We start from the raw sequence: 22,674 nt of genomic DNA, 5'->3' as shown, positions 1-22,674 counted from the left end.
GCGGGTGGCTGTCGCGGGTGGCTGTCGCGGGTGGCTGTCGCGGGTGGCTGTCGCGGGTGGCTGTCGCGGGTGGCTGTCGCGGGTGGCTGTCGCGGGTGGCTGTCGCGGGTGGCTGTCGCGGGTGGCTGTCGCGGGTGGCTGTCGCGGGTGGCTGTCGCGGGTGGCTGTCGCGGGTGGCTGTCGCGGGTGGCTGTCGCGGGTGGCTGTCGCGGGTGGCTGTCGCGGGTGGCTGTCGCGGGTGGCTGTCGCGGGTGGCTGTCGCGGGTGGCTGTCGCGGGTGGCTGTCGCGGGTGGCTGTCGCGGGTGGCTGTCGCGGGTGGCTGTCGCGGGTGGCTGTCGCGGGTGGCTGTCGCGGGTGGCTGTCGCGGGTGGCTGTCGCGGGTGGCTGTCGCGGGTGGCTGTCGCGGGTGGCTGTCGCGGGTGGCTGTCGCGGGTGGCTGTCGCGGGTGGCTGTCGCGGGTGGCTGTCGCGGGTGGCTGTCGCGGGTGGCTGTCGCGGGTGGCTGTCGCGGGTGGCTGTCGCGGGTGGCTGTCGCGGGTGGCTGTCGCGGGTGGCTGTCGCGGGTGGCTGTCGCGGGTGGCTGTCGCGGGTGGCTGTCGCGGGTGGCTGTCGCGGGTGGCTGTCGCGGGTGGCTGTCGCGGGTGGCTGTCGCGGGTGGCTGTCGCGGGTGGCTGTCGCGGGTGGCTGTCGCGGGTGGCTGTCGCGGGTGGCTGTCGCGGGTGGCTGTCGCGGGTGGCTGTCGCGGGTGGCTGTCGCGGGTGGCTGTCGCGGGTGGCTGTCGCGGGTGGCTGTCGCGGGTGGCTGTCGCGGGTGGCTGTCGCGGGTGGCTGTCGCGGGTGGCTGTCGCGGGTGGCTGTCGCGGGTGGCTGTCGCGGGTGGCTGTCGCGGGTGGCTGTCGCGGGTGGCTGTCGCGGGTGGCTGTCGCGGGTGGCTGTCGCGGGTGGCTGTCGCGGGTGGCTGTCGCGGGTGGCTGTTTTAAAATTAAAACAAAGATATATATATATATAATTCTATGCCAGAAACAGCTGCTACCCCTCCCCCTACCATCAGAATCCTCAGCAGCAAAGCCAATTAGTGACACATTTAAGGACTCATGCGCTTTATTGATTTTATCATTGTTCTCTCTAGGTCTTGCACAGTCAGTTTGTTTACATTCATTATCTGTTTACAGTTCTTTTATTTGTTTTCATGTTTACATTGTGTACAGTTTAGTTTTTGCACTACCGGTTATGAGTAATTCTGCTGCGCCCGCAGGATAAAGGAATCTCAGGGTTGTATGCGATGTCATGGATATACTCTGACAAGAAATCTGAAACTGTAGAAGGAAACATTGGACCATGACCTAAACTTGAACCTTTTTGAAGTTTGGTTCAGGTTTAAGCTTGAGGATGTGATTATCACCAAGACAAGTTCACCAAGCGCGGACCCGTTAGATTTGATGATTACAAAAGACTGGAATTTAGGGATGTACAAGAGTCTAAAAATAGTAGGGGTGCAATATTTTTGGAGGGGTAAAGAGCAAGAGGGGATTAAGGAGCTAAAGGGCAATGAAATAGTGAAGGGATTTTAAAACAAACACAAGGACTTTAAAATTGTGGTTTAGCAAAACCTGAGTCAATGTAGATCAAAGAGCACGGTGGCTTTTTCGTTTCCTCCTACCCTTCAAAACATACCGGGGTTGTAGGTCAATCAGGCGGCACGGACTCGTGGGATGGAAGGGCCTGTAACCAGGCTGTAAGTCTAAATTTAAAATTTAACACAGATTTTTGGTGCTTATGACATGATGAGATGGTTTAATGTTATTAATGTTGTATAGCAATTTTCGTAGTGGTTTCTGTTTAATATTTCCTCTGAAGGTACAGGACGCTGATAGTGAAACACTCTCCATAATGTACTGACAGCGTCATCCCACATTTTTGATCCAAGTCTCTGGAGTAGGTCTTGAATCCACAACCCTGACTGCCAGCTGAGAGTGACACCAGTTGAGCCACAAACAGCAAGATGTTTAGACTTTATTTTGGAGATGACCTTGCTGATTATCTCAATTTTTTTTTTCATCTGGGGCATATCCTGACAAGAGGTGCCAAAAGTGAAATGCTTTTACTGACTTGATCCCTTAATTCCCATTTCTTTTCTTTCTGGACCAGACCAAACCAGCTCTGACATTTGACAATCCACCTGATTCCTTCACAATCACACCCAGAGCCACAAGATTGCCAAGAAAGCACTGGCAGAAGGCAGAGCTCAAGAGAGGTAGGGCAGCGCGTGTAATGAGTGTACATTTTGTAGAATTGTCTTCATTTGTAAGTATCCAACTGTTGCCATAGTTTCAGTGGGTACAGTAGAAGTCCGAAAATCCAGACAGCTCAGGATTTGGGTTGGTCCGGATTTTCAGGCAGGACTTTTAAAAATCAAATTTAAGAAGGAATAAAGAAGAGATAAACAGGTACCTTTTGATAGTTTATTCATTAACAAATACAGCATGCTTCATTTATCAAAACAAACAGTTTTTAAAAAATAAGGTGGGATGAGGTTGGATAGCTCTTCCAATTGGCACTGATGAGCCAATAGCGTTTTGGGGTCACATATTTCCTTCAATCCTGCACAGGAACATTAAGTTTTTTAATCTACATCTCCTGCCATCAAGGAAAGGTAGCCAATATATTGAAGGGTTCATCACACCTTGGACACACTCTCTTGCCCCATCAGGCGTAAGGCTCAAGTGTGTGATAGAGTGCAACAATAGGCTTAACCGGTTTTTTTTTTCCTTGAAGCTGTCAGATACCTGAATGAACTTTTTTGTCTCCTTTTCTCCAACCCTCCACCTCATTCCTTCCGCATTCACAGGGCTATCTCTCCTCCCCCTGCTTGCTTCCCTTATCCACGTATTACCTCTTGCCTTTAGGACTGGGCTCCTTCCCCTGCCAATCCACTATTTTGTTTGGGCGCCTGCCAACATACTTCATACCTTGATGAAGGGCTCATGCCGGAAACATTGGTGATGTATCTTTACCTTTGCTATATAAAGGACACTGTTTGACCTGCTGAGTTTCTCCAGCATTTTGTGTTTTTACTCCTACAACAGCAAGCAGCCTTCACTTGGAACCAAATAATCTTTATTGCAATTTTGTACTATGTAATATTGCTCCTGTATGAATGTTAGAGAATCCTTCTTGCTACAGAGTATTTTGTGACAAATCGATTTCAATATTTTTATTTCAGGCAACATTTCTTTTGTCTCTACTTTTAACTCAATCTGACCTGTTTTGTTTTACATTGAAGTTTATTACTTCCAGGGTTTGAAACCTCTTCCCTTGCAATAAAATCCAAGAGACGGGTGAGGTTCTGGGATGAACACCATGGACCCGTAACTAGGAATCATCACCAAACCCTGCCCTTGTTTCCGATCTCTCCTTCAGCATCTCATGGTGAGTTCAGGATGTTCAAGGTTGGACTGTGTGACTAAATGTTGTTTTGGAGATAAAATTAATTCAGCAAGCAGAGGTATTACCTAATCATCCACTGAGCGGTTGCTGGGACAGTTTCCTTTTTACTATAGTCTTCTTCCTGTCATCGCAGATCTTAATTTGTTTTAAATATTTATCCATTTTCACTGAAAGAAAATTAACAGGACAAGAATTTCTAAGGAAGGGCTGATTCATGGCCTGTCTCTGTAGTCCAATCATATGGTGGAATCAGTGTTTTTGATGCTAATTATTTTACCAAGTTTTAATAAAGTTTTCTCTGCCCCAACAGGCAAGGAGACCAATGGAAATTTGGACAGAAACTTGGTGCCCCAGCCCCTAGAGTTGATTTTCCCCATCAATTTTGCAATGGCTGCAACCTCTTTGAATGATGAGAAAGAAATCTTTAATCAGTGAGTTCAGGCAGAGTTTCTTTTGCAGCCCGAAAGACCTGGTCAGACGTAGAGTAAAAGTTTAAAATCTGGACTGGTCAGGGAGTGAGTCAGAACAAATTTTCTGGATTCTCAGGCTGTGCTTTCAAAACTCAAATTTAAGGAGAATGAAGAAGAGACAAACGGATACGTTTATTAACGAAACATTTTTTCATATAAAAATGTTTTATATGAAAAACAAAGAAGAAAAACTTTTTTCCTTACATTTCCATGATTCCGCATGGTCGCTTTTTGCCGCTGTGCGTCTGTGGCAATTACGCATGCGCACAAAAAGCTCGCTAACTGTAAAAACTGTGAGAGTTTTTGAAAAGTCCGGATTCTCTGGTGGTCCAGATTTCTGCCATCTGGAATTTTTGGACTTTTACTGTAAATGAGTGAATGTTTCATCTGTAGAGAAATGTGTCTTTTAGGGAAGAAGAAAAATTTAATTGATCGATCGACAATGTTTTTAATAAAATTATAGTTTAAAACAAACTAGAGGAACTGGAATAACAGCAGATAATGACGCCTGACCTGAACGTATCCAACAGTGTTTTTCTGTTTTTAATAATTGCATTGCTTATTTTCACAAATATTTGAGAATTAATTTTAAAGTAATTTCTTTACAATGAACGAAGAATGAAGTGGTGTTAACGTGAAGGTAAATTTTTGTTTGATGAAAGGGCCTGATTCCATGCAATACATCACTAGCCTTTTTTTTCTACTGGCATCCCAGTTAATTGGCCTGTTTAGAGAAGTCACTTTTGCTATTCCCACTGGGCCACTTTTAACTGGGACGTTACCTGCTTTCACACAAAGCCCTTTCAAATTGCCGTATAAAATGGGGTTAACCAGACAAATTGCCTGGTTAGCGCCCCAGTTAAGCAGCAGTTAGAAATGGTCTGACCCGGTCATCCCTTTTGGAATCCAATCAGGTCCCTGACCTACCTCAAGGTAGTCAGGGAACCCAGTTAAACTTACCTAGGTCACGTCCACAGGTGATTTGAGAACAAAAATGGCCGACCCGCTTATTCCGGTGACATCAGCGCTTGAGTGCGTGCGTCACCGGGTAGCCAGCATCTGAACATCCAGCAGTATTTCCAGTGAGTCACTGCAGGGGATGGCGATTTAATGGGTCGATTGTCCCCTGCAATTTGAAAGGTACTTCCAGCACCTTTGCCCCAGTAACTGCACCCAGGTCCCAGGAGGGCGACCCAGGTGCTGCAGTTTAAAAGAGGCTACTGACTACAAGTCATCCCCGGGGATAGGAGAGTCTACCTTCAACATTTTTGTCCCAAGATGCAACTTGTCCTTTTCACACTGGGTTAATCGGCACTTGCGCTGGGGATGCGAGGAGAGGTCGAGGCCGTCAATCCTGGTGTGATTTGATGCTGGTGTGTCAATTCACTTTCCCACTGGACCCTTAACTAGTAAATTGGCCATCAATTCCTGCGACAAGGTTCCAGTGAAAAAGAGGATACTGACTCCAAAGGAGGGATGTTCTCAGGGTAGAAAATGAACAACATTGATCATGGAGTCCCTGAAATCTGATCTGATGCACAGTTTGATCATGATTGCTTAATTAATGCACTTTGATTCTCTGTCTCCAAAATAAAGTGTAAAGAGTTTTTATTTTAAATGTTAACAAAGGCACTGGGGTGGATGACCTGATAGAAATTGATAAAAATATGAGGCATGGATAGTCAATGTTTCCCCAGGGTAAAAGTATCACAGTCTGGAAGATGTGTTTAAGGTGAGGATGGGAAATTCAAGTGAGGTGTGGGTGCCTGGAATGAACTGTCAGGGGCATTGGTGGAAGATGAAACAATGCAAGCAGCTTTTAGACAGACTCCTGAATATAATGGGAGGGAAATCTGTCAAATGCAAGAGAAAAGTTTTAGTTAATAGTTTAAAATTTAAATATACAGCATGGTAACAGGGCCTTCCAGATCATAAACACATGCCATCCGAATACCCCAATTGGCATACAGGGTGGGAGGAAACCCACGCAGACACAGGGAGAAGGAACAAACTCCTTACAGACAGCACCAGTTTGAACCCATGGTGCTGTAAGTGTTGTGTTAACTGTGCCATCCAAATTTGAGTGTAGCGTTTGACACAGACATGGAACCCAAAGGGCCAGATCTTGTGCTTGTACTGTTTGATGTACAGGCACCGAATAATGATTTTTAGTAATTTGTTGGTTCCAGCTAGAATCTTCAATCTTGATCGAGGTATCAAGATTTGTTTATTGTCATGTAATAAAACAGAAAATATTTAGTCTATTGTAAGTCAGGCAATGTTCACCATCAGCAGAAATTGCCCGGCACCCCTTACAATTGGAGAAAGAGAAGCAAAAGAAAGTCCCTCCCGTCTCCCCCCCCCACCCCCCACCACCACGGAATCGCTGAGTGTCCGTGGATTCGCCTCCAGTGTTCCTGCAGCCACACGGCTTTCAGTCCAAACCATCAGCAACTTGAGCTTCAGATCCAAACCTCTGCCACAATCAGGAAGCCCTCAGAGCTCCCTCTCCCTCTCTCATCTTGGTTCTAATGCATAGCACCTCTTTAGCCAGTCGCCTGCAGCTTGCGTGGGTTCCTTGCTTCGAATCACCAACAGTCCGCCACCTATCCAGCCTCGGAGCCCCTCACTGGAACCTCACTGGTCGCTGCCATCCTGCAGGGTCGCCTCCTCTGCTTCTCCTTCTCAACTGGAAGAGGGGGGGGTGGTCCCCCTGTATTCTGATGCTCTGTGCCAGTCCTCTACTTCCTTGGAGTCTGCAACCCTTCAAGGCCACTGCTGAATATAGGCACTGCCATTCTGGGCCCAGGCCCCGTGGTTGCAGGATTTTAAAAATAAACCACTGTTAGCTCCTTTTACAGGTTATTAAAAGCCTGTACAGAGCCATCGGTGATTGTACTGGGTGGTAGAACCCTGCGGAGAAGTGCTGTGTCTCCGCTCAGCCGGTCCTCTCCAGTGGCAGGGCTGCCTTTTTTTTAAAAACAAAGATGTTAGTCTGGAGCTGGGGGATTTACTTTGAGGAATTGTTTGAGTTCTAAATGAAGAAAAGTTTGCCATGACGAATGGAGAGCATGTGGGAGTGTATTGGAAGCCAGTAGAATTTTAATTAAACACTGGGAACACTGACTACCTTGGTGTTTGTAAACGTCACAATCAGCTTGGTGAGGACGTCTGGCATGAATTCAAATGCATATTCAGAAGGAGGAGGATTAGGATGGCATATAGTTAGCATAGTGGTTAGTGCCACACTGTTACAGCACCAGAAATCAAGGCCTGGGTTAGAACCCTGCGCTGTCTGTAATAAGTTTGTACGTTCTTCCTGAGTCTACATGGATTTTCTCCAGGTGTTCTGCTTTCCTCCCACCCTTCTAAACGAACCAGGGGTTGTAGGTCAGTCGGGTGTAATTGGGCGGCACAAGCTCGAGGGCCGAAATGGCCTGTTACCTTGTCTATTTTTAAATTTTATAGAATTGTCTCCAGATTACGTAAACTTCCCAAACATGTCATAATTGCTGGAAATATTCACGTGATGGTTAAGCAACGTTATTGGGTCAGGGTCTGCACTGTGGATAAAGATGCCCGGTACTTTGTATCATTCTGAAAGACTCTGAAGCACTTTCTCTACAGTCACAGAATGGCTACAGGGCAGAAGTCTGATATTCAGACCATTCAGTCCAGACCAGGTCTTCGTGAGCAATTGAGCTGGTTCCGATCCCTTGATTTCTCCCCATTGCCGTGCAAATTTTTTCTTTTCCAAGTAAATACACAATGCTGGAGACTGTTTGATCTGCTGAGTTTCTCCAGCATTGTATTTTTACTTCAACCACATGTCCACAGACCTTTGTGTTTACTTTCTTTGTTCTCCCTCCAATGCTGCAATTGAATCTATCAACACCCTTATCCTCTGCTATGTATTCCAGTACCCAACCACTTCATAATTCAAAATACTAATTTTTTTCCCCCCTCTTAGATACAAATTCTGCAAGGAATTGCAAAACTGCTCCACAGAAAAGACATCTCAAATATCGATTCTTCCTCAGAAAACCCGCAGTGTACCCGATTATTCCCTTGTTTTGGGGCTGGTAAGTTTCCTGATACATTTCAACAAGTAACCAGCAATACCCAAAGTAATCCCACCCAATGAGAGGAATCTTTGCACTGAGGTCCCACTATGAATAAAGTATTGTGCAGATGAGTGGAGGTCAATGTTGGATCAGTGAATGAATGAAAAGTGAGAATGAGCCATGTCCCTTTTTGAACAGAATATCCCCTTCTTGGTGCAATGTCAAGATTTCAGTCACAGATCCAGGTTGAATGTGGGTTCAAATTCCACTGAAAAGACTTGAGCACAGAATCAGGTTTGTGGTGGGAGCCAGGACAGGTGATTACTGGTCACCAATTGCTAAATGCTCGCCGCACAAAGAGAATTCACACTGTTTGTTTAGGAAAACAACCTTTATTCTCTTTTTTCACCATAATCCTCACCACTCCACCCCCCCCCCCCCCCCCCGCCAGCCTGCCCTGCTCTGCCTCACCCCCCCACGCCACCCAATTCACTCCTTCCTTGCAGGTGACTGTGTCGCTGCCCGTTGACAGCCCATGCAAGCTCTGTTATGTCACCAGTGGTGACCGGCCCTACCCAGAGCCCACATGGGGGTGTGGCCGAGGGAGTGTCTCGCTCTGTCTCTCCTCTTGAAGGTCCTTGTTAAACGTGGATTTCACTGAATGGTTTCTTTCTCATTTAAATTTAGACAAGGAATCCTCTTTTATTTTTTTTTGCACTTGGTCCTCTCCATGAAGAAAGGTAGTGTTGCAGAATAAGTGGTTTGTACCCTGGAACAGTGTTGTAGCATCCTCTACCTCCAGCCATTTCCAACATTTTTTTTTTAGCTATGGCCCTCGTAGGACTCTGCTTAACACTTATGGTCCCCCCTTCCCTATGAAACAGTCAAGTTTTGGTTCCTTCCGTACTTCTCTCCTTCCAACCACACATTTGAGTTACGCGAGGTGGAAAAGCAACAAGGCTTTTTCGAGGTCAGGCGACCCAAACATCACTATAAAAGTGTGAGTGGGCCGAGTCAGAGGGGTAAGGCTTTGACAGGAATAGGCTGAGGTGGTGGTGCAGGAATTGAAGTAAGTAAGGGCCACCCTATTTGAAGGACAAAAAGAATTCAGCGGGTAGGCACAGGTTTTTTTTTCCTCTAGTCATAGACCAATGGGAATGGCAGGTAATGCAGGGAAATGCTCCACTTGCAGAATGTGGGTCGGCAGGGAAGTCAGCAGTATCCCTGATAACTTCATCTGTGAGAAGTGGTGCAGTGGTTAATGCAACACCTTTGCAACGCAAGTGATAGTGACCAGACCAGGATTCAAATCCTGCGCTCTCTTTAAGGAGTTTATATGTTCTCCCCATGTCTGTGTGGGTTTTCTCTGAGGGCTTCGGTTTCCTCCCACTGTTCAATAAAATACTGGGGTTATAGGTTAATTGGGATAAATTGGGCAGTCCAGACTCGTGGGCTGAAATGGCCTGTTACAATGCTGTATGTCTAATTTTTTTTTAAGTGCATCCAGCTGCAGCTCCTGCCAAACTGAGTTAAGGAATTGGAGCTGGAGTTGCATGAACTCTGGATCATTTGGGAGGCAGAGGGGGTGATAGACAGGAGTTACAGGGTCACTATCACACCAAGGAGGCAGGAGAAGGGTAGATGGGTGACAGTCAAGAGAAGGAAAGGGAACAGGCAGGCCATTCCCCTCAATAACAAGTATACCATTTTGGATACTGTTGGCGGGGAATGACCTACTACAGACAAGCCACAGCGATCAGGTCTCTGGCACGGAGTCTGGTCCTGTGGCTAAGAAGGGAAGGGAGGAGAAGAGATTAGCTGTAGGATTCATAGTTAGGGAGACAGATAAGAGGTTCTGTGGAAGGGATCGAGTATCCCAGATTGTATGTTGTCTTCCTGCTGCCAGGGTCCGAGATAATCTCATATCTAGTTCACAGCATTCTAAGGTGGAAGGGGTGAGCAGCTAGATGTTGTGGTCCATGTAGGGACCAATGATGTGGATAGGAAGGGTGAGGAGTTCCTGCAAGGAGTTCAGGGAGTTGGGCGCTAGGTTGAAAGACAGGACCTCCAGGGTTGTGAGTTCAGGATTGCTAACTGTGCCATGTGTTAGTGAGGTTAGAAATAGGAGGATAATACATCTTAAAGGAAGGGCTTCAGGTTTCTGGATCATTGGGCTCTCTTCCAGGGAAGGTGGGACCTGTTCTGAGGGGGCGGTTTGATTCTGAACTGGAGGGGGACTAATAATATTGTGGGGGGGACTAATAATATTGTGGGAAGGTTTGCTAGTACTGCTCTGGATGGTTAAAACTAGATTTGCAGAGTTTTAGAGCAGATAGAGGAGTGGAGGAGGGAGAAGATGATGTGAAAGTTGCATGTACCATTCCAAGTCAACGGGTTGAATGTGGTGGAAATGTTGTCAGGTGCATCTATTTCAATGCAAGGAGTATTGTAGGAAAGGCAGACAAGCTTAGAGTGTGGATTGGCATGTGGAATTATGACATAATGGCCATTACTGTAACTTGGTTGCAGGAGGGTCAAGACTGGCAGCTTGATCTTCAGGGCTTCCATTGCTTCAGACATGATGGAAGGGGGAGGAGTGGCATTGCTTGTCAGGAAAAATATCACAGTTGTGCTCAGGCAGACCAGACCAGAGGGCTCGTCTAATGAGGCTATATGGGTGGAGCTGAGGAACATTCATGGGTTGTGTTATAAACCACCCAATAGTCAATGAGAATTGGAGGAGCAAGTCTGTAGAGAAATAGCAGACAGCTGCAGGAAACATAAGGTTGTGATAATAGGAGATTTTAACTTTCTACATATTGACTGGGACTCCCATACTGTGAAAATGCTGGATGTCTTGAAGTTTGTCAAATGTGTTCAGGTAAGTTTTCTAAATCAATATATAGAGGTACCAAGTAGAGAGAGTGCAATACTGGTTGCCTGTGACTAGTTGTGTGCCTCCGGGATCGGTGCTGGGATCATTGTTATTTGTCATCTATATCAGTGATCTAGGTGATAATGTGGCAAGTTTGCAGATGACACCAAGATTGGAGGTGTTGTGGACAGCGAAAAAGGTTTTCAAAGCTTGCAGAGGGATCTGGACCAACTGGAAAAATGGCAGATGAAATTTAATGCAGAAAAATGTGAGGTATTGTATTTTGGAAGGACAAACCAAGAAAAGACATGCCCAGTAAATGGTCAGGCACCGAGGAGGGCAAAAGAACAGAAGGATCTGGGAATACAGATACATGATTCCCTGAAAGTGATGTCACAGGTGGATAGGGTTGTAAAGAAAACTTTTGGATTATTGGCCTTCATAAATCAAAGGGTTGAGTACAGGAGTTGGGATGTTATGGTAAAGTTGTATACCCATGGGCTAGCAGCCATTGCTCACCGTCAGACCCACACTTCCCCCACCCATGTCATTAACGTGTGTCAAGCTTTACTAGTGTCTAGCCTGATGTACGCTTGTGACTCTCCACACAATAAAAGCAGGGCTTTCAGCTGCTTTGTTGGACAGACGTAGAGGTTAATGTTCATTCGGCAGGTACCAGCATCCACCAGCATCCCCCCCACCCCTTGATCAGTGAGGTTACGAGTATTGGACTGTGCCCCCCTACCGTTACCCTAATACCCCCCTTTAATACTTGTTATTGTGCTGGCCCTGGTTGTATATTGATGAGGCCAAATTTGGAGTATTGTGTGGAGTTTTGGTCACCTAATTACAGGAAAAATATCAATAGGGTAGAAAGAGTGTAGAGAAGATTTACTAGGATGTGGCTCGGACTTCAGGAAATGAGCTACAAGGGAAAGGTTAACCAGGTTAGGACTTTATTCCCTGGAACGTAGAAAGAATAAAAGAAGATTTGCTAGAGATATTTAAAATTGAGGGGGATAGACAGAGTAAATATTGATCAGCTTTTTCCACTGAGGGGAAGTGAGATACAAACCAGAAGACATGGGTTAAGTGAAAGGGGAAAAATTTAGGGGGAACTTGTTCACACAGAGAGTGGAATGTGTTGCCAACTGAAATGGTGAATGTGGGCCCAATTTTAACATTTAAGAAGAATTTGGGAGAAATTAAGATAATGGGAGAGGTATGGGGGGGGGTGGCTTATGGACTGGGTGCAGGTCAATGGGACTAGACAGAAAAATAATTTGGCACATAGAAGAGCTGAAAGGGCCTGTTTCTATGCAATATTTTGGAAGGTCAAACCTGAAAGCTGAATAGTCGGATACTTAACAGTGAGGAGGAACAGAGTCCCAAACCATCCATCTCTCAAGGTTTCTGCCCAGGTTGAAAGGATAGTTAAGAAGGCCTATGTGATGCTGGGCTTCATTAGTCATGGAATTGAGTTCAAGAGTCGAGAGGCCATGTTCCAACTCTATAAACCCCTGATCACCTCGTTTTAGGAAGGATGTGGAGAGAGTGCAGAAGAGATTTACCAGGATGTTGCCTGGATTGGAAAACAAGTCCTCAGGCAAGGTTAGCAGAGCAAGGACTTTTCTCTTTGGAGTGAAGAAGAATGAGAGGTGACTTAAGAGGTCTACAAGATTGAGAGGCATAGGTAAGGTGGACAGCCAGCATCTCTATCTTAGGGTGGGAGTAGCAAACACCTGAGGACATCTGTACAAAGTGAGGGGAGATACCAGGGCTGTTTTTTTGAGAGTTGTGGGTGCTTGGAATGCCTTGGCGGGGTGGTGGTGGAGACTGAAACATTAGGGGAATTTAAGAGACTCTTTGAGTGAAATTAAAGCAGATGATGAGGTAAGAAGAGAGTTGTTTTTTTGGTAGGAATATATAGGTTGGCACAACATCAAGGGCGGAAGGGCCTGTACTGTGCTGCAGTACTCAATGCTATGTTCTATAATGAAGTTTATTTATCAGTTCCCAGGTTCTTTGTTTAAATTGGAGGTCTGAGTTGACTGGGCGTGGGATTGATTATTCATTGTATGTAAATAATTTAACATCATTGTTGCTTCAGGTCTGCCCTGCAGAACCAAATGAGGCTTAGTTTATGAGGCTCCATTATGAGGCAATACTGCGAAACAATCTGGTCTGTGTTCCTGCAGATTTGATTGGTGTCCAACTGTATAATGTCCCTCCGCTCCCCACAGAGTTGAGTTTTATTATATCCCCATTCCCAATATCTTTCCCAACTTGCATAACAGTGAGGCCTGCAGATTATCTTTCTCACAATTAATGACCATCCTTGCTCGGAATGCTGCCCACATGCCTCTTTATCATGCAATTATACAACATGAATATTGTATGAATGTAATTTTAATGCTGTGCAGATTGACTACAGCTGATGTTTAATTGAATGCTGTGAACTATTCAGTGGCTGTCGCTGGTTTCACTGAGACAGTCTTTAGTCCTCCTTGTTCAGCCCTCCTCCAGAACTGCAGAACAATGGGATTCATTTAATGCTTCCTCAATGACCCTGATAATGGACCATTGAGTCTCATGTTGGGTGGAATAGCGGAGTTCATTATCTGGAAACTGCTCGGGATGTCCCCACATCCCACATGCTGCTGATTGAACACCTGTAGCACAGCTTTTGTCTGCAGTCAATGCATCTGTGAGTGTATAATGGCATGATACTTTTTTGCCCAAAAGCACATCCTCAGTAATGGAGGCTAATCACCCAAGGCTAAGATTCTCCAAAACATTGTCGGCCTCTACTCAGTCGCGCATTCTCAATGCTCGTGCTGCAGGAAGGCACCAAGGAGAAGTGGGGCAAAAGAAAAGATGATGGAGGGACGAAGAAGAAGTTGTAAGATGGGATGGTGCAAACATTGCTTAAAACAATCTAGCAGTAGAATATTAATTGGATCCTGGATTTGGTCATCTTGCAGCCTAGTTGGACAGTAGTATTGTGACACACACAAATAAAATGAAACTACTTGCATTCTTGTATTTCTACAAAGGCCTAGTGGTGCAGAAATTTATCAGAAAATTACCGGTTGTGTCAATTTGAAAAAAAATTTGATTCTATCGTATTGCTTTCACAATTAAAAATAATTTTGTTTAAAGGTATTTTCATTCAATTGCTTTTGATGCCTAATCTTTGCAGTGATGCAGGAAGCGTCAGCTGATTTATGTGCCACAAGTTTGAACAGACACCATTATGATGATGAATCATCTGCTTTAGTGAGGGTTAAGGGGTAACTCCTTTGCTCCTTGAAGTTGTGCAATGGAAACTTTAGCATCCATCCAAGAGAAGAGATGGGGCCTTGAGTTAATGACTATCAAGTCAAATTTATTGTCATCTGATTGTACAAATACAACCCAACAAAACAATGTCCTTGGTGCAAAACACACACACTCAACCAGTCATAACACACATGCAGACAAATAATACATATACAGGACAAGTATTTCATCTATACAAATTAATAAATATTTGTGATAATACAGATTCTATCACCAATGTGTAAATGTACAGATTGTAGTGTGGGATGACTGTGATTGGCTGAGAGCGTAGCCACGCCTACTGGCAGGTCTTAAAGGGTTGCTCCTTGCCAGACCAGGTCATTCTGGACTGGTCGTCCTACATATGATATGCTCCAATCTTCTAGTTAATAAGACCCTTGGTTTGGATCAACAAGCCTTTTGATTCTTTCAATGCGCTCTACAATATTGTTTTGTACATATGAGAGTGTCCAATGGTTAGCATGAGCAGTTCCTTTGGTCGTTCAGCATTCTCACTGCTTTTCTTTCTGTTTTTCAGGTCCATGTGAGGCTGAGGCCTTACTGCAGAGAATTCCTTGAAAGCGTCTCCCAGTTCTATGAGGTAAAAATTCTGAACAGAACCTGCCTCATCTTGCAATGCCCCAGAGTTGGGATTCCATTAGTTGTCAGCCTGATGCCCTGTAGCTTCTTAACTTGCATTATGCTTTTAAGGTGGTTTGTAATCTTGTGGCCACAGATTTTGCACGAATCCAAACAAGTGAGTTAATAGCATGGAACAATACAACATTAAGACAGGCCCATCAGCTCATTCACATGATGCTGGCCATGTCAATGACCTATCTAATCTATTCCATGGCTCTGCAATTCCTTCTCATTTAAGTAACATACAATTTTATTTTACTTGCCTTGATTTTATTTTTGAATTTGAGCTCTTACTTTATTCATGTTTCTAAGGGGATGTGCTCGTTTTCAGAATCAGAATTTATTGACGTGAGCAAGTCCTGTTCTTTCGATAATACGATTAAAAAAATAATAATAATAATAGTGCACGAAAAGTAAGGCAGTGTCTTTGGTTCATTGATTATTCAGGAATCTGATGGCAGCGGGGAAGAAGCTGACCTTGTGCCGTTGAGTGCTCATCTTTAGGGTCTTGTACCTTTTCCCCGATGGTAGCAGAGTGAAGAGGGCATGGCCTGGGTGGTGGGGGTCTTTGAGGATAGAGGCTGCTCTTTTAACACCGCCTTATGTCAATGTCCTCGAGGGAGTGAAGTCTGCTGTCTGTGATGTCGCAGGCTGAGTTAACAGTCTGGAGTTTTTCTTGCCTGATTGTTGGTGTCTCCATACCAGCCAGAATGCTCTCCATGGTACAATGGGGCAACTTTTGTTAAGGATATAGGGATAACCAGAAGTGATACCATTACATTCCCTCAGTTACATTTTGTTTAATTGACAAATTAAAAAGGGCAGAAACAGTTAGCGTAGTGGTTAGCCCAGCGCTGTTACAGTGCCAGCTACCTGGACTCTGGTTCGAATCCCGATAAGGAGTTTGTACGTGCTCCCCGTCTCTGCGTGGGGTTAATCCAGGGCCTCTGGTTTCCTCCTATGTTCATAATGTACTGGGGGTTGTACAGTAATTGAGCAGCACAGGGTCATGGGCTGAAATTTTTTTTTTTAATTTAAATTTTAAATGTAAAATCTAAAAATTTTAATTTTAAAAACACTTGTGGGAGGGGGAAAAAGTTCTAAGTTAGATTTGTTGTCAGATTGGTTGGCTTTGTATGGAGCCAAAGGAGATGGGAAGACCTTAAATGGTTTCACTTTCATCAGTATTCACTCAGGAGTTTTGGGAAGTAAAGAAAACCATTAGTGAGGATATGGAACCTACACAGATTGAAGAGGAGGAAGTGCTTGCTGTCTTAAAGCAAATAAGGGTGGATAAATCCCCAGGGCCTGGTAATATATTCCTTCAGACCTTGAGTGGGGGGGGGGGTTAGTGTAGAAGTTGAAGGGCCTCTTGCAGAAATTTCTGAAATGTCCTTAGTTATTTGGTACATCGAGGTGGAATGGGTGCCTTATAATTATGAAGTCCAGAGCACTCAATTCTGCAAACCTGTCAAGAGTCACATTAGCACCATTTGTTGAGGAAAGATTAGACCAGTGGAGGATGTAAGAGGTTGACTGTTATCTTTTTAAATTTACCCTAAGGATCTATTTTGCTTCTATTCATTAAGCTAGTGAGTGACCGTCTCTTTGGAGCAGGGTTATTTGCCTTTTGACGTGAGGCTGTGTTATACTTCACCAGTGACCAATGGCTTCCCAGCTCAACTTTATCCCATTGGGTGCTGATGTTTATGTGCTTTGTACTGGATAAAGATGTGGAGAATGTAAATGATCTTCACTTGCGGATCCATCAGGGTAGGAGTGAGGCTGAAAGAATGAAGCAGATTTAACTTGGCACCTTGCTCATTTGCCCAGTTCACTACATTACTGGGAATGAAGAAGTCAAAAATAACATTGGGTTCCAACTCTGGCCTTGCACCCCCTTTCTGATGACTAATGCTTTTGTTCTCCTCGTAATAGATTTAAATTTTTTAGACATACAGCATGGTAATGGGCCATTTTGGCTCACGAGTCCGTGCCACCCAATTTACACCCCATTAACCTGCACGCCTGGTAGTTTTGAAACACCACTCAGACACTGGGATAACGTGAAAACTCCTTGCAGACAATGCAGGTTTTGAATCCCAGTCCGGTCCAGATCGTTGGCGCTTTAAAGGCATTGCGCTAACCACAACACCAATCTTTCTGCCTCTGCTACACCATAATAAAGAACAATTCCAGAGGTAAGGGTGTGAGCTCAGGATTTTGAACAACTCTTGATTATTGGTGGAATTCTTGTTGGCCAATACTCTGTATCCATCTTAATCAAATGCTGCTTTTGCTTTTAGGTTATCCTCTTCTCCTCTGCTACCAAGGATTACACTGACAAATTGATGGACATATTGGACCCACAAAGGCAGATCATCAAGCAAGTTGCTTTTATTTGTACAGGAAACCTTGGCTAACTCTTGCTGAATTGAGCTACTTGCAATCTTGAGTGCTTGTGTATTTGAGGAGAAATATTTAAAATATCCACAGGTGTGGAGCCAGAGAATTGGAGGGGGAATTTCTTCACACAGAGAGTGGTGGGAGTGTGGAACGAGCTGTCAGCTAAAGTACTGAATGCAGGCTCAATTTTAACATTTAAGAAAGATTTGGACAGATACGTGGATGGGATGGGTATAGAGGGCTACAGGATGCTTATGGATCAGTGGGACTCGGCAGAATAATAGCTTGGCATAGACTGTTGTATACAGAACATACGTAATGAATGATTTGGCTCCCGTTTAGGGCTTCAACCTTGTCATTGCCTGCATTGCAGATGGATGTAAAAGGGCCCATGGAAATGGAAATATTCCCTGAAAGGGCAGAAAGAAGGAAGCCCCCCCACCCCCACTCCCGACAGTGTTCTCTTGCTCAGTATCGTAGAGTCGGATTACGTGGGCACTCCCACGCCATAATTTGGACAAATTGGCAGCTTTATTTCTGCCCTCAAATCTGACTGCTTTACAAGTTGGGTTCAAAGTGTTTTAGGAGAAAAATTATTTAGAAGTGTTTCCTTCCCTCTTCTCCTCCCCCCTCCCTCACCACTGCTTTCCTTTTTAGACTAAATCCCTAATCCGTGAAATTGAATTTGTTCCAGGCATCGACTGTATCGGAAACACTGCACCTGTGTCAAGGGGAACTACATCAGGGAACTGAGGGTCTTAGGAAGGAATCTGGCAAGGACGGTTTTTGTAGACCGTTCTTCTGAAGGTTTTGCAGACCAGGTGCGATAGAGAATTTGTTACTTTTTGATCATGATCTATTGGGGGCTTGATTTTAAAAATTGCCAATTATTTGCTGTGTTGAGCACTGTAGGGGGTCCGTGTTGATGATGCACAAGATGGATTTTCATATTTTTAAATTGGCAAGTTTGGCTTCAAAAATGAGAGGCATCACAAATTAGTTGATTTCGAGACATTCATAAAATTGATCCAGCCGTGGGTGTGAAAGTTAACCCTGGGCCATTTCTGAAGCCCACTTAGGGGAGAGCAACAGCAAGTTCTGTCTTCCTGGTGTTGCGCTGAATCATAAACTGGCAGTAGGCACACTGAAGATATCACCATTTACAGTTGCCACTGTCTTCCTCTCTTCCGATGCCTACACTCTTCCCTTCCCTCTCCATTCAGAAAGCTAGCCCCTCCCTATCACTGTAGCTTTTTTTTCCTCTTCTACCCTCTCACCTATAACCTCTAACCTGTTAACCCTGTTCTCCTATCCCCCTCCTCCTATTTATTCCGGTTCCTGCCTATTTTTTTGACCATACCTTGATGAAGGGCTCAGGTCCAAAATGTTGATTACCATTTACTTCCTATAAATGCTGCGTGACCTGCTGAGTTTCTCTAATGCAGTGACTCCCAACCTTTTACTTTCCACTCACATCCCACTTTAAGTAATCCCTATGCTGTCGGGGCTCTGTGATTGTAAGGGATTGCTTAAGGTGGGATGTGAGAGAGAAGGTTGAGAACCACTGCTCTAATGGATTCAGATTTATGTTAGAGTAGATTCATGACCTCGCATACAACCCTGAGATTCTTTTTCCTGTGGGCTCAACAGAATTACCACTTATTGGTAGTTCAAAACATACTGTGCACAACAGACACATGTAAAGAAATAAAGAAATGTGAATAAACTGCAATACAGAGAGAAAAAAATCTCAATAAAGTGCAAAAATAAGTGTCCTTAAATAAATCCCTGATAGAGTTTGTTGATAACGAGTCTGATGGTGAACCTGAACCTGGTGGTGTGTGTCTTGTGGCACCTGTACCTCTTTCCTGATGGTATCTACGGTGTCGGTGTCAGAACGTATGTTAGAGAGGGGCATTAATGAGTTGGTGAGGAAAGACTGACTCCAGTGAATGGGGGGGGGGGGGGGTTTGCTGGCAGGTTTCGATAGGGATGGGGGGGGGGGTGCTGGCAGGAGCCTACCTCTCCTTGAGACCATCCTTCCAACATGGGACAGGAGGGCACTGTTTTTTTATTGTATGAAGCATCACTAGACGCTGCTGATGCTTGACACATGCTAGTCGTGCAGCCGGGGGCGGGTGGAGAGTCACTAGCATACATCAACCTATACGCCAATGACACAGGAGGGAGTGGGATGGGTCTGATGGCTAGGGATGACTGTGACCATTGGGGGGGGGGGGGAGCAATACCTGAGGATTCCCTCATCCTCCCGGTGCCATCCCTGAGTAACAACGAGAACAGAGTATGTGCTGGGTGGTGTGGATCCTTGGTGATTGCTACTGCTCTCCAACAGCAGCGTTCCCTATAGCTGTGGTGGGGAGGGTTTTGCCTGTGGGCTGTGTCCACTACCTTTTGCAGGGTTTCATCCTCTGGGGTTTTAGTGTCTTATGTCACAACTATTGTCCTAACCTCTTAATATCTTGGAGGCTTGACCTCTTTGTGACTTGGCATAGGCCTCTTTACCTGTCCTGTTGGCTTTTCCTTGTGGTTATGCTTGTGTGTGCATGTTTTCTTTTTGATCTTGAATTCCAATGTAACTTGCACCTGATCTTTTTTTTTAATTCCTTGTTACCAGCTATGTGGCTTTTGCAGATTCCTCAGCCTTGCTTGCTTTGCAGATTGAACTGCTCCTTGACTAGGACCCTCGCATTAATTGTATCACATCCTGTCATTTCAGAGACATGGTCCTTTGGCTATTTAAATCCCTTCTTTGGTTATTTTTTGCTCTTCTAGTGCAGACCCTGAGGATCAAGGATCAATTCTGTCCTGATTTTGTGGGTTCTGAAGTTACCAGTAAGGGTAAAATGAGGGCATTTCCACAGATGGGGTAGAAGTGGCTGCTGGGTCATCAAGAGATTAGGTTGAGGGGGTACATTCCTTCTTCAGTCTCTTTGTTTCCAATGTGTGAACTCGAAACTTCTCAAATCCACGCCGATTCTTTTGAGAAAGAGCTTCCCTGGAGTTCAACGATGCTGCATTTCTTCAAGGAGGCTTTGGAAACAACTTTGAATCTTTTTTTTATCGACTTGGTAATCTCTGCCCATGATTGAGTTCAGGAATAGTATTTTTTTTTTAATTGGGGTTTTGGTTTGTGCCCCAGTCCTCATTAGTGTATCCCTGGTAGATATAAGGTATATGTTCTAATCCTGGCTGCTTTCAATATATGACCTGTCTGAACATGTCCAGACCTTCAGAATGTGTAAGTTTTCAATACAATTCCATCTCAGTCATTCTCTACAATTGACATTGGTCTTTTAACACTGACCATCTTTGCTTCTTCATATTGTGCCATGTTAATGCATTCCTACCTAATTGAATTAGAATCTAAGCTTAATTCTGGTTTAATCATTAAAGTGATTTCCTGATTATTCTGATATTTTTTTGATTCATGAAATCCTTCCACTCTTGGCCGGTTGAAGTATTGCTCCATTGATCCGAGATGAGTAACATTGCATTAGAAGTTGTGCTGGATCTGAACTACAGGTTAGGGACTGGGAATAGGGTGGGTGGGACAAGGGAAAGAAAGGAACTTTAAGGATGAAACTGGACACACATTTTCAAAGAATTGGGTGTGTTTCTGCGAACCAACTGAAATTATTATGTGGTCCATGAAAATCTCGGGCAATATGTGGTATGCACAATATTGAAGCAGGGACCATGGTGGGTCCTGTCATCTAACTTAGTGGTGCAGTCTCCACACTTTGGAGTAATTCTACTCTTGAAGTAAGCTTCTCAATATAAGGGTGTGCTTTTAGAAACATTTCTATTTTCTCCTCCAAGAATGCAAATGCAATTCTGATCAAAAGCTGGTTCAAAAATCCAAGAGACCAGGAGCTGTGCAAACTCGTCCCGTTTCTGAAAAAGCTGGCAGAATTGGTAAGTGTGGATGAGAATCCAAGATCGACAGCTCTGCTTTGTTAGCCTTTGGTGTGCCCGAAAATGTAATTGCTGCACTGCAGATGGCTGTCTTCACTGCAATGCCCCACTCTCTGGGATTCTCTTCTAAATCCCTTTTTAAACCAATGTCTTTGATTCATTCTGCCCTGGTATTTCTATAGCTTGAAGTCATTTTTTTTCTAATGCGTATGATAAACAATTGTGGGTCATCTTACTGTGTCGAAGGAACAAACTGAGTGCAAATAGTTTTCTCCATTAATCAAAAGAACATAAGAGATAGGAGCAGGAGTTGGCCATCCTGCCCATCGAGCCTGTTCCAAAATTCAACAAGAATTGATGAGAGACTCATCAACTACCTGCCTTTTTTCCCCAACTATGTAAAAATCTATCCATCCTTGACATAAATATATTTACAGACCCTTAGCTAATGAATTGGGCTACTGAAAGATTTTTTTTTTCTCCCATTGAATTTGTCAAATTTGCCCTCTGTTTTGGGTGATGTGCTAACTATGAACTACTTTTGTTTTTGGAGGATGATGTCAGGCCTGTGATTCAGAGGACTTGTCAACCCAGAGAGGCCAAAACAGGAGGGCTTGCCTTTGAAGGGAAGGTGGACTCAAATAAAACCAGTGGCCTTGTGCCCCTCAACTGAAGATGCATAATGAGCACCAAAAACTGTGCCTCATTTTAGAATGCCGATTTAAAATCCTCCACCTGGAACATTATGCATACTTAAAAGCTGCAAATTACAATGCCTTGTTTTTCTTTCTGATTGTTGGAGAAACTTTGCTTTTTTAAAAAACTGTAAATGCCAAATCACAATTGGCTGTTCCATAATTTACAAATAAAAGATATCACAAAAGAATGTTTCTTACTAGATTGTTAAATGGTCAGTTTGAATCTGAAAGTAGTTCGGTTTAGATGAAGTGAAACTTTAAGTTGCTGATAACTTTCTATTTGCCCCACACGGTGGATTAGAATTGACCCTCAGAACTACTTTGCAGGCAAATCAGAATCAGAATTTATTGTCTTGAAATTCCTTGTTTTGTGGCAGCCTCACAGTGTAAACATTTGTACGTCACCTTGCAAAATAATTAATAACAGTGCAAGAAAAAGTCAAAGTGAGCCAGTATCTGTGGTTCATTCAGGAATCTGATGGCGGAGGGGAAGAAGCTGTCCTTGTGCCACTGAGTGCTTGTTTTCAGGCTCCTGTATCTTTTTCCTGATGGGAGCAGAGTGGCCTGGGTGATGGGGGTCCTTAAGACACTGTTGTAGATGTTCTTCATGGAGTAAAGACTGGTGGAATTTGAAGTTGGTTTAAGCTCTGGCCAAAAGAAAAAGGACCAAAAACGACAAGGAGTCAATTCTGACTGACCTGGAAACTGGTATTTGCCACAGTCAGGACTTCTGAGAAAAAGAATTCAATTCCCAACAAATGTATCTTTGTAACCAACCTTTTTTTTTCAGTTCTGGGAAATGCATGTTTGGTGAGC

At 44.4% G+C, this 22,674-nt stretch overlaps 1 protein-coding gene across 1 annotated transcript; it reads left to right on the top strand.

The window, feature by feature from the left end:
• Window positions 1-3,808: 3,808 nt before the first annotated feature.
• Window positions 3,809-22,046, top strand: LOC138756480 (CTD small phosphatase-like protein 2-B). The gene is made up of 7 exons (XM_069922967.1): window positions 3,809-3,877; window positions 7,887-7,998; window positions 14,715-14,777; window positions 17,125-17,204; window positions 17,919-18,045; window positions 21,065-21,160; window positions 21,714-22,046. Exons 1-7 carry the CDS (start codon window positions 3,834-3,836, stop codon window positions 21,831-21,833), a joined length of 642 nt encoding a protein of 213 aa, XP_069779068.1. The 5' UTR covers window positions 3,809-3,833; the 3' UTR covers window positions 21,834-22,046.
• The last annotated feature ends 628 nt before the right edge of the window (window positions 22,047-22,674 follow it).

This window comes from Narcine bancroftii, chromosome 3, assembly GCF_036971445.1.
Source record: "Narcine bancroftii isolate sNarBan1 chromosome 3, sNarBan1.hap1, whole genome shotgun sequence".
Classification (NCBI taxonomy): Eukaryota; Metazoa; Chordata; class Chondrichthyes; order Torpediniformes; family Narcinidae; genus Narcine; species Narcine bancroftii.
This window is presented reverse-complemented; position numbering and strand designations above follow the sequence as displayed.

Coding starts and splice junctions, on each gene's coding strand:
- LOC138756480 (XM_069922967.1), top strand. CDS start 3,834: ATGGCTGCAACCTCTTTGAATGATGAGAAAGAAATCTTTAATCA. Junction 18,046..21,064: donor CTGAAGGTTTTGCAGACCAG/GTGCGATAGAGA, acceptor TTCTCCTCCAAG/AATGCAAATGCAATTCTGAT. Junction 21,161..21,713: donor TGAAAAAGCTGGCAGAATTG/GTAAGTGTGGAT, acceptor TTGTTTTTGGAG/GATGATGTCAGGCCTGTGAT.